Raw genomic sequence first — 12,408 nt, 5'->3', positions numbered from 1 at the left:
TTCATGTCTGCGATATTTGTTTCTCCAAACAGCATTTCTAATGGGTTGCCCTCTCCCTTTCTTTATTGTTCTTGTCTGCAGCACTAAGGCTTTGAATCTCCTTTTCCTGTTTATTTTCTGGATACATTGCACAGTGTGTATGTTTGGGTGTGCATATTGATTTTGCAGTCATGCTTACAGAGAACTTCAATTCCTTTGGTTGTTTTGAGGTTAAGGAGTTATATGTAAGCTGTTCAAGAAAATAAAAATACATGTTATTTTCAGCCTGCCAGCAGTTATTCAGCTATGGGTGTAAACATAAATATTCTACTGACAAAACAGGAAAGTTGCACTAATGAATAATTACACTGTTATCCTGGACTGGCAGAAATATCTACTACAAGTTCATATTTGGTTTTCCAGAAATGTTCTTTTAAGTAGTTACACCAGGGACAAGTATTTTTCCCCACCCCCTTTGTGCTTCATAAAAATGAACTACTTATTAAAGCTCTGTCCTGAAGCAAAACAATGGAACAAAATAATACTATCAGCACCAACTGCCAGAGTACAAAGGATGCAAGGGTTTTTTTTAAGTCCAGGAAGTTTTGTTATTGGAAACTCCTGTTAACTTGCTCTTGCTTTGCACTACGTAACCACTGTCTGGTGCTGGATATTGTGTTCTTTTTTTGTCCCATTTAATGCCTTCTGTATTTGCTAAGGGATGGGCCCTAGTGCTAGAAAGCTGAATTTGTGAATGACCTCCTATTTTCTGCTGAGTCTTTGAAACTGGAGAGGCTCATGATGTAAACAACCTTGAAGAATTTTCAGGTGCAAAGATTTCTTTCTAAGCACTTAGAAAACTGCTAGCTTTTATTTTTCTTTTGACCCAACTATGTGCTGAGTATGATTTGTGAAAATCATGATCAAAATGCTTATTTAAAATTTTCAGGAGGAGTGGAATACAGAACAGATTGTGGAAGGTTGAGGTTGGAAAATTAAAAGTAAATCAATCTAGTGATGAGAAATGGATATCCTGAGTGTTTGGATCAAGTTTGTTTCATTAATTAATTTTCTTCTTGTCTTATATAATAAATATGATAAATATCTGAATGGTAAAGAGGTTTGATTTGTTAAAGCAAAGACATATGACTTATATTGACATAGAAATAGGAAACAATCCCATTACTTGCTGTTCACTTCATACAACATTGCATGTTGCTGGTGACAAATTTCATTAATAATAGCTTTTTATCTATGTGAATGATATCGAATTTCCATGGTTTAGATTTGGCATCTATTACCAGAATATGTTGGGGTGTTTTGTAGAAAGTAACTATTACCCTCTCTCTCTTTAGGCCTGAGGAACAGATAATGGAAGCAACACAGATTAGTATGTCACAATCTCCACTAGTCAATGGCAACATCAGTGCTAAAATGAAAAGAAACAAACCTCGTGTGATGTCCAAAAGCGGTCACAGCAATATCAGGATTGACAAGGTAGATGGTATTTACTTGCTTTATCTTCAGGACCTATGGACCACAGTTATTGACATGAAGTGGAGATACAAACTTACATTATTTGCTGCTACTTTCATCATGACTTGGTTTCTGTTTGGAGTTATTTACTATGCCATTGCATTTCTCCATGGAGATCTGGAAGACAGCAGATACTCTCACAAACACGTCCCCTGTGTCATGAATGTAGATTCTCTAACTGGAGCATTTCTCTTTTCTCTGGAGTCCCAAACAACCATTGGTTATGGCTTCCGGGTTATCACTGAGGAGTGTCCTCATGCCATTTTTCTCTTGGTGGCTCAATTAGTTGTCACCACATTGATTGAGATTTTCATTACTGGGACTTTCCTGGCCAAAATTGCTAGACCTAAAAAAAGGGCTGAGACTATTAAGTTCAGTCATTGTGCTGTCATAACCAAACACAATGGACAGCTTTGCCTTGTCATCCGTGTGGCAAATATGAGAAAGAGCCTCCTGATTCAGTGCCAGCTGATTGGAAAGCTTCTTCAGACCTATGAAACCAAAGAAGGAGAAAGGATTCTGCTAAACCAAGCTAGTGTCAAATTCCATGTAGATTCATCATTAGACAGCCCTTTCTTGATTCTACCTCTGACTTTTTATCACATATTGGATGAGAGCAGCCCTTTAAGCGATCTTACACCCCAAAATCTAAAGGAAAAAGATTTTGAACTCATTATCCTCTTGAATGCCACAGTAGAATCAACAAGTGCTGTTTGCCAGAGCCGAACGTCATATATTCCAGAGGAGATCTTCTGGGGTTTTGAGTTTCTGCCTGTGATTTCTCTTTCACAGAATGGAAAATACGTTGCAGATTTTAGTCAATTTGAGCTGATTAGAAGAAGTGTTGACTGTACATTATACAGTATGGACCCTGAAAAGCAAAAATTGGAAGAGCAATACAGAAAGGAAGACCAAAGGGAGAGAGAACGCAGAACCATGTTGTTACAACAAAGCAATGTTTGACTGCTCAGATATAACAAATTATATAAAAATGATTATGCTGTATATAGTATAACACTTCTATCTGAACATGGTAAGACAACAATGTTTACCCAAACTCTATGATTTTATCAGAATGCATCATTAATTCTTTTTCAGTTTTTGTGTATCCTATGCCACAACTGAGAAAATGGCTTTGGAAGTATAGGAGCCTGCCTTAATTGGAACAAGACTGTTATTGTGACTAGCAGTGGCAAACCAAAGTTTCAAACAGGACTTTCGCTAGTACTATTTGGAACTGGATCCATGACCACTGGCATCTTTATCCAGTGCTGAAATGGAGTGGAATGGTTGGTACCCATGCACTGTGCTGCCAATGACTTCATGATCTGCACCGCTGGTGATGAGCTATGCTATTTTTCTCCTGTCCACTATAACGCAGGGTAGAATGTCAGTAGGGTTAGTGACTTTTATCCCACCTTCTCCTCCACTTCTTAATTCCTTTTCAAATTGCTGTGCCTGAAGTTTGATATATTGAACTTATTTCTCCAGATATAAAAATCTACATAGGTGTTTTTTTTGAGATATGAATAGATCTATATCAGAAGAAGAATAAGAGGCATGATGCAAACTGGAAAAGCAACTTGATGATTTCTCAAGTCATGAGGATTTGAAATAGATTTGGAGGTGCATGCGCTGGACATGCTTTTGAACCTTCAAAACATTAGGAACTCTGCTAAGGCAAGGTTCAAAAGTGCCAGAAGCCTTCAAAGAATGGTCCGCTGAATATGTTTATAAACCATTTCAGGGTTTTGTGTTAAACATAGAAAGAGCTCCAAGGCAACCGTGTGCAAGGCAACCCCAGGGAAAAGTTTCATGCATGGCCATTTCCCCTCTGGTTTATATCTATTCATATTACAAATGAACAGATTTCTGTTTTAGGGCTAGAAGTAGGATGAAATAAAGAGTCAGTCCTGAAACGTTTCTCTAACTAGACTTCAAATTATTTTAAATAAATAAATAGAACAAATAAAATACCATTAACTTAATGTTGAAAAGTATTGGCAATGATTGCTTTTTTAAACATTAACAGAAAACATTACGAACAGTGGTAGCTTCCACAGTGACATCACAATGTGGTGAAGGCTTAGTTTGTGTGGTTGTCCCAAACTTCTTTTGTGCTGATCCTAGTTGCCATCTTTCTAAACTGACATTACTAGTCCTTTACCAGTTTAACTTTGTACATTATTGATGAGGCATAAGGACAACACCAGAAGGGAAGAACAAAGGAAGATCCAGCTTTGCTCTGGGTTCTCTCATCAGGGTAGTACTGATCAAAAAGCATAATAAGAAGCTCTCACATACTGTAACAATGGTTTAAGGAAAGTGCCTGCCTCCTGCACACATCCTTCTTGTGGTCATTTTTGCTGAACAAAAAAGAAGAAAATAAATGGCTCCAGAACCTTCTTTCTTGAGTGCAAGCTCCTTTTTGTACAGACAGACTTACTCACCAATGCAAACAATCAGGTTGGCCCACAATGCCATTTTGAGTTTTCTCTTTCTCTCTTCCCCCCCTTTTAATTTGAAGGACAGATTTGAAAAATATGTAAGGATGGTGTTGAAGACAATTACTATGATCATATTGGGGAAAACGCTACTAACAATATTTTGCTTTTATGATGTAATCTATTTTAAAAAGTTGTTTAGCTTTGCTTTGGAGAACTGTTTAATGCTCTTAAATAAAGGGTTCTGAAATAGTTACTCGCAATATTTGTTTGAACATGTAGTCTGTGAATGTCCTGCTGTGCTATTAATAGGACATGTATAAATGGTACTGTCAGCAATTAGTCTTTGCTGCACAACTGTGTCATATGTCTCTAGTTACTGTCTGCTTGCATTCTTAAGGCACTAGAAAAATCAGCTTCCTAACTGTGTATTGTCCTGCTTCTGGTAACTCCACATCTTGGCCAATCATTCCAGTCTGACTTTGCCTAGTTCTATCTGCCTTCTCAGATTCAGATCTGCCCTTGTGCTTATTTCATTGCCAGGTTTTCCTAATTGAAACATTGAGCTGATATTGACTGGCAATGCTCTTTGATTAGCACTCTTTTGAAAAGAAAAAAAGATGCTTCTAGAGTTTATAATGAAATCATATGTTCTTGTTGCTAGTCTATCATATGGATTCAGAGTTCAGCATCTGTCTTTTATAGGCAGAAGATAAACAGTATTTTCCATATTTTTACTTATCACAAAAATAGTTAAGGAAGAAAATATGGAATAATTTTTGTTTCATTGGTCTGGTAAGTCATGAAGAATCCACTGAAAGTCTTTGATTTCTAATTTCGAAATTACTGTGGAGGGTTAATCTGAATGTTTAGATTACTTGCTTATTGGTATAATACTTAAGGATTAAGTTAGGATGGAAACATTTCATTTTTAATTATTTGACTGAATCATTCTTCATCCATATTAGATAATAACCCTGCATTAAATTTGCAGGTCCTTTATGAAAACATATCTTGCCCTACTATAATCCTTTCAGTTAAGTTAATAGGACAGGGTACAATAACCCATTGTTGTTTGGAATTTGGAAATGGACATAGTTGTAATTCAACAACCAGGATTCCTTATAGTTCTTATAATTACTGAGAGCTTCTACTGCTCAAAAGTAATATTAGTGTCTCAGCAGCTTATTTATATTGTGGTTGAGGCATATCCAATTGTAATGTTGAAGCCCTGAAGCCCTGTCTATCCTGATTATCAATTATTTTGGGGGCTTACAGTATATTACAAAAATAGCTTTTTAAAAGGGATGATTTGACTCTGGTGGTCCATATTGATTAGACAGTAATTGAGACAAAACAAACAAATGAGAGAATAATTAGCATGTTTGTGCATGTAACAGAGGTTTTTGAGAAGATGTAATGGTATATGGGCATGACCTTGGGAGACAGGAGGGAGAGCTGCAGACTGGGCAACTGGCATGTAAAAAGTATCTCAGCCCACAGAAGGAAGGAGGGCATGGGAAATGTTTCCTATGACTTCCCTCCTTCTGAGGGCTGAGATATATTTTACACACCGGTTGTCCAGTCTGTATCTCTCCCTCCTGCCTCCCATGGTCACTCCCACATACTGTTACAGAAACCTAATTAATACAATGTAAATTTGAGACATGAAGTTTTTTGTTTCAGATAGCTCTATATAATTTGGGCAGTAACTGCTAGTGAGAAACTACAGAAGTAAACTCCAGAGTGAGACTGTGTTGAATTTGGGTGAACTTAGACAAAGTGTTCAAAATGTGACAAAACTCTTCTCAGACTGGTTCACTTTGGAATATGCAGTTAGAAACACAGAAACATTGAGCTCTCCTTGCCACAAAGTTTGGTTCACCCACTTTAAAAACTTGCTCCAGAGGCTAGTGGTCCTCCTGGAACCACATGGAAAGTGGTCCTCATGAAGAGTGAATTGATGACAGTTGTCTCCTTTCTCTTCTCCTTTCTATGCAACATAAGCTCTGCTAGATCAGTAACAGTTTCCACATGGAAGGAATCCTGTTGTTCATGAAATCCCTTCCCTAGAACCAATCTTCTCTTTTTTAGAACTATTTGAATTAGTCATAGTCATTACTTTCTGAGTCTTAGTGGATATCAAGACTGCATGCTTATTAAATTTAGTTAACAGGTAAAATAAAACCCACACTGACTTGACCATGAATATACCCTTTAGTTCAGGATGCATTCTGCAAATTTCCATTTAGAGCAACTGCAGAGATGAATTCCATTAAAGCAATATAAAAGAAAAAGGCATGAACACTAATAATTATTCATGAATTATTCCTAATTTCTCATTGAACTCATTCCATGCTTGAGTAATTGTTCTTTCATTGAAGGAAAAGTTGCATTGCATTAATAAAGGAGTAAATAAATAAATAAATGGATGAAATACAGTACCTGAAAAGAGACTATCAAGGGCAGGTTTAAGCATTAAATTTGTTGTCATGAGATCTCATTGTGAAGTGAGTCAATATTTGTAGATTGGGTGAAAAGATTAGAGTTTGTGTTCTAAGGGTTACCTCAAGCAAGAATTCCCCAAATGCTGTTCTGCCTCCAACTAAATGTGATGTTTGTCAGAATCTAGCCTTGCCAAAAGCAATAACAAGCCAACTAGATATACTAAGGCAGCTTTTTCTTGGGACTGCATCTCTCAAATTTCCAAAAAAATTGGAAAAGGTGCATAAAGGCTTCTTCCTCCTATGAAATATTTAGATTTCAGTACATAGAATGACATGTTATGGGCTATTATTCATTCATGTGTTTATTTAAAAAACCTTACCTCAAGCTTTACTTAATTTGGCTTCCAAAGTGTTTTATGGTATGATAGTCCTTGGATATACAACCACATGATAACCATGTGGTATAGTGGTGGACTGGGGCGGGGGGCGGGGGGAGGGAAACAAGCATAGATACTACTTTCTAAAGTTACTATTGTTGTCACTACCAGCTAAAAGGGAACAGAGGTAGTCTGATAGGTGCTAGGGAAGAAAATCCAGAGGAAGCTGCAAAACCAATGGAATAGTAGATGATCTACAAAGGAAAAAAGGATATGAATTATCTTGCTTTTCTTCTTTCATTTGGTTCTGTAGCCTACTGGCATCTCAGGGATCATAGGAATTGGTGCAAAAGTTAAGCATAAAGGATGTGACTTAGGAGATCTAAGAATCACCACTCACAATAAAGCTCATTAGAATTGTGCTAGTCAATCAACCATCCAAATCTGCTTCACAAGATTGTTGTATGAAATGGAAGGGGGAAAATCTTCCTCAAAGTAAATCTGAAATAAAATAAAGGAAATTTTCAAAGTGGTTAGCAAGTGGTTTGCAAAGAAAAAATAGTTCTTTAAGAAGCAAACAATAAGAATAATATTATTATTGTTATCATTCCTTATAACATTAAAGAGGCAATGGGGAGGGGAAGGGGGGAAGAGATGAATAATATAATGGATATCCAGGAGGGCAAATCTTTGCATGCCCTTTTCCTATCTATCATGACACAAAATGTAGATTTGCAACTTAAATTTGGAAAGAAAGATGGAAGAGACAAAAAGAAATTATGGCTTCAATAATAGTCCCACTGAATGCAAAGTGTTCAGAAATCTAATTATTATGTTTAGGCTGAATCAGGTGCCTGTAAATGTTTCACAGCTCTTTCCATGTTTTGCAAAATGTGTGTATCTGAAAAAGCTTTTTGAAACTGAAATTCCTAGATATTGCTGCTGGCTTGTGACCTACATTTATTTGTGTTAAACTTTGCAGGGCTGTGTTTTGTAGTCTTCAACAGTCAAAGTGATGTAGCAAAAAAATGAAAGGGCAGGAAAAAAGAGTCAGTTGGTTCCCTAGCCCTTACTTGTTTAACAACTTCCTAGAGAAGGAAGGTATTTCTCCACCCTTCCTCTTTAATGCCCTTTAAATATTGTATTCCTATTTGCTACACAAATTCTCGTGGTGCTGGAGCTTCAGCACATCAATGATGCCATGAGCTAAACCATGAAGGGCCACCCGAGACGGGAAGGTCATGACAGAGAGGTCAGACTAAATGTGATCCCTGGGGAAGGTAATGGCAACCCACCCCAGTATTCTTGCCGCGAAAACTAAATGGATCAGTACAACCAGAGATATGTCGGTATACCATCGGAAGATGAGACCCCCAGGTTGGAAGATGGTCAAAATGCTACTGGGGAGGAACAGAGGATGAGTTCAACTAACCCCAGACGTGATGACGCAGCTAGCTCAAAGCCGAAAGGACGGCTAGTGGCCGACGGTGCTGGTGGTGAAAGGCGAATCCGATGTTCTAAGGATCAACACACCATTGGAACCTGGAATGTAAGATCTATGAGCCAGGGCAAATTGGATGTGGTTATTGGTGAGATGTCAAGATTAAAGATAGACATTTTGGGCATCAGTGAACTGAAATGGACTGGAATGGGCCACTTCACATCAAATGACCACCAGATCTACTACTGTGGACAAGAGGACCACAGAAGAAATGGAGTAGCCTTCATAATTAATAGTAAAATGGCTAAAGCAGTGCTTGGATACAACCCCAAAAACGACAGAATGATCTCAATTCGAATTCAGGGCAAGCCATCTAACATCACAGTGATCCAAATATACGCCCCAACCACAGATGCTGAAGAAGCTGAAGTAGAACAGTTCTATGAGGATCTGCAGCACCTACTGGACAACAGCCAAAAAGAGATGTTATTTTCATCATGGGAGACTGGAATGCTAAGGTGGGCAGTCAAATGACACCTGGAATTACAGGTAAGCATGGCCTGAGAGAACAAAATGAAGCAGGACATAGGCTGATAGAATTTTGCCAAGACAACTCACTCTGCATAACAAACACTCTCTTCCAACAGCCTAAGAGAGGGCTTTATACATGGACTTCATCAGATGGACAACACCGAAATCGGATTGACTACATCCTTTGCAGCCAAAGGTGGCGGACATCTATACAGTCGGTAAAAACAAGACCTGGAGCTGACTGTAGTTCAGATCACGAACTTCTTCTTGCATAATTTAGGATCAGACTAAAGAGATTAGGAAAGATCCCCAGATCAGCTAGATATGAGCTCACTAATATTCCTAAGGAATATGCAGTAGAGGTGAAGAATCGATTTAAGGGACTGGACTTAGTAGATAGGGTCCCGGAAGAACTCTGGACAGAAGTTCGCAACATGGTTCAGGAGGTGGCAACAAAATACATCCCAAAGAAAGAGAAAACCAAGAAGGCAAAATGGCTGTCTGCTGAGACACTAGAAGTAGCCCAAGAAAGAAGGAAAGCAAAAGGCAACAGGGATAGGGGGAGATATGCCCTATTAAAGGCAAAATTCCAGAGGCTAGCCAGAAGGGATAAGGAATTATTTTTAAACAAGCAATGTGCGGAAGTGGAAGAAGATAATAGAATAGGAAGGACAAGAGACCTCTTCCAGAAAATTAGAAACATCGGAGGTAAATTCCAGGCAAAAATGGGTATGATCAAAAACAAAGATGGCAAGGACCTAGCAGAAGAAGAAGAGATCAAGAAAAGGTGGCAAGAATATACAGAAGACCTGTATAGGAAGGATAACAATATTGGGGATAGCTTTGACGGTGTGGTCAGTGAGCTAAAGCCAGACATCCTGAAGAGTGAGGTTGAATGGGCCTTAAGAAGCATTGCTAATAACAAGGCAGCAGGAGACGATGGCATCCCAGCAGAACTGTTCAAAATCTTGTGAGATGATGCTGTCAAGGTAATGCATGCTATATGCCAGCAAATTTGGAAAACACAAGAATGGCCATCAGATTGGAAAAAATCAACTTATATCCCCATACCAAAAAAGGGAAACACTAAAGAATGTTCAAACTATCGAACAGTGGCACTCATTTCACATGCCAGTAAGGTAATGCTCAACATCCTGCAAGATAGACTTCAGCAATTCATGGAGCGAGAATTGCCAGATGTACAAGCTGGGTTTAGAAAAGGCAGAGGAACTAGGGACCAAATTGCCAATATCCACTGGATAATGGAAAAAGCCAGGGAGTTTCAGAAAAAGATCTATTTCTGTTTTATTGACTATTCTAAAGCCTTTGACTGTGTGGACCATAACAAATTGTGGCAAGTTCTTAGCGGTATGGGGATACCAAGTCATCTTGTCTGCCTCCTGAAGAATCTGTATAACGACCAAGTAGCAACAGTAAGAACAGACCACGGAACAACGGACTGGTTTAAGATTGGGAAAGGAGTACGGCAGGACTGTATACTCTCACCCTACCTATTCAACTTGTATGCAGAACACATCATGCGACATGCTGGGCTTGAGGAATGGAGTTAAAATCTCTGGAAGAAACATTAACAATCTCAGATATGCAGATGATACCACTTTGATGGCTGAAAGTGAAGAGGAACTGAGGAGCCTTATGATGAAGGTGAAAGAAGAAAGTGCAAAAGCTGGCTTGCAGCTAAACCTCAAAAAAACCAAGATTATGGCAACCAGCTTGATCGATAACTGGCAAACAGAGGGAGAAAATGTAGAAGCAGTGAAAGACTTTGTATTTCTAGGTGCGAAGATTACTGCAGATGCTGACTGCAGTCAGGAAATCAGAAGACGCTTAATCCTTGGGAGAAGAGCAATGACAAATCTCGATAAAATAGTGAAGAGCAGAGACATCACACTGACAACAAAGGTCCGCATTGTTAAAGCAATGGTGTTCCCCATAGTAACATATGGCTGCGAGAGCTGGACCATAAGGAAGGCTGAGAGAAGGAAGATAGATGCTTTGGAACTGTGGTGTTGGAGGAAAATTCTGAGAGTGCCTTGGACTGCAAGAAGATCAAACCAGTCCATCCTCCAGGAAATAAAGCCAGACTGCTCACTTGAGGGAATGATATTAAAGGCAAAACTGAAATACTTTGGCCACATAATGAGAAGACAGGACACCCTGGAGAAGATGCTGATGCTAGGGGGAGTGGAAGGCAAAAGGAAGAGGGGCCGACCAAGGGCAAGATGGATGGATGATATTCTAGAGGTGACGGACTCGTCCCTGGGGGAGCTGGGGGTGTTGACAACCAACAGGAAGCTCTGGCATGGGCTGGTCCATGAAGTCACGAAGAGTCGGAAGCAACTAAACGAATAAACAACAATTTACTACACAAATGGCCTGCAGCGTGTAGGAGTGCCTGAAAATCTGAAACATTTTAAAAGCCTTTTTTCATCCTTCCAGGAATTCCATAGAACATCACTGATACATGGGGTTATAATGAATATGGGATTCGTATACCCCTAAAGCCTAGTTAAATGAACTTGGAGAAAAGAAGATCACAAACATGGAAAATAGAGACCTTTGTACTGAGTAATATTCATGTTCATTGCACGTGTATGACAAAGTACTGATACACATCAGATGAAAGAAAAGACAGCGAAACACCATTAAAACATGGAAAATGTATCTGAATTATTAGATATTGATTAGGGTTTTTCCTTATATTTTTGCTTTTGCTATATTCCTGCTTTTAAAAAACTTTCTGCTATTTGTTAATGAGTACTATTATTGGAATACAAATTTTACAGGCTAGGACCTTATGTGGCCAAAATGGTACCATTTCCATACAGAATGGAGATAGCAGCAGGCTGGGAGGAATCCTAACGTTTATTGAAGCAAAAACAAGAACCAAAAAAGTTAGGAAAAACATAGAAATCTAGTGGGATAATTTACTTCTAATAATTAAGAAAAAGCAGCTATTTATTCATAACAGTCTTCTCTGACCTGTTAGGATTTTATAGGTGTCACAATCCCTGCACATCCGGAAGGCACATAGTTGGGGAAGGCTGAATTATTGTAAGTTGAACTCTGTCCTTCTGAATTCACTTTTTTTTTTTTTAAAGAGAGTTACTTCTCGCCTTGCTTTGACTTTTCATGGACTTGACTGATGTTCCAGTGTTCCCAATGCCAGTATTTCCCATTTGGCAGCTGGGAGTTTTTAAAATGATGGTAAATGGGATAAACCTTTCATTATTTAAAGGTATATCTTTCTTACTGCATTTAATAATATGATGATGAAATTTTCTATAATAAAATCTTGTATGGAAATTTGATACATTTAGCAGAATTATCAGCTTGTCTTTTCTTCAAAAGAACCATGAATCATTCCCAAAATTAAAAAGGACTTTATCATTCAAAATTATATCAGAGTAAATTGTAAGAATATTTATGACATGGTAATTTTGAGATGCAGGAATTTTCCTTTTCTAGCAAAATACTATATTTACCCCAAATAAATATGAGATATTTTCCATTAAGTAAACCTTTGAAAAGGGTGGTGATATTAATCTTGAGGCACATGATGTTATAAAGAAAGAGCCAGAAGCCTCAGTCTCTGTGCATAGGTACCATTTGCTTCAGGACCAGGTCTGCCT

At 38.3% G+C, this 12,408-nt stretch overlaps 1 protein-coding gene across 6 annotated transcripts in view; it reads left to right on the top strand.

Annotated features, from left to right (window-relative positions):
• KCNJ15 (potassium inwardly rectifying channel subfamily J member 15) overlaps positions 1-12,408 on the top strand; it is a 136,295-nt gene that overhangs the window by 23,369 nt on the left and 100,518 nt on the right. For 4 of the 6 annotated variants that reach the window (XM_063305353.1, XM_063305356.1, XM_063305354.1 and 1 more), the window contains one exon: positions 1,335-2,917. In XM_063305353.1, the coding sequence (XP_063161423.1) occupies positions 1,351-2,478 (1,128 nt within the window). In that variant the 5' untranslated portion in view covers positions 1,335-1,350 and the 3' untranslated portion in view covers positions 2,479-2,917. The remainder of the gene's footprint in view (positions 1-1,334; positions 2,918-12,408) is intronic. The other 2 variants (XM_063305358.1, XM_063305357.1) reach the window with 1 other exon arrangement.

The sequence above is a fragment of the Candoia aspera genome, chromosome 5, assembly GCF_035149785.1.
Source record: "Candoia aspera isolate rCanAsp1 chromosome 5, rCanAsp1.hap2, whole genome shotgun sequence".
NCBI classification, from domain to species: domain Eukaryota; kingdom Metazoa; phylum Chordata; class Lepidosauria; order Squamata; family Boidae; genus Candoia; species Candoia aspera.
Note: the sequence above shows the minus strand (reverse complement) of the source record. Positions and strands in the feature narration are given on the sequence as shown.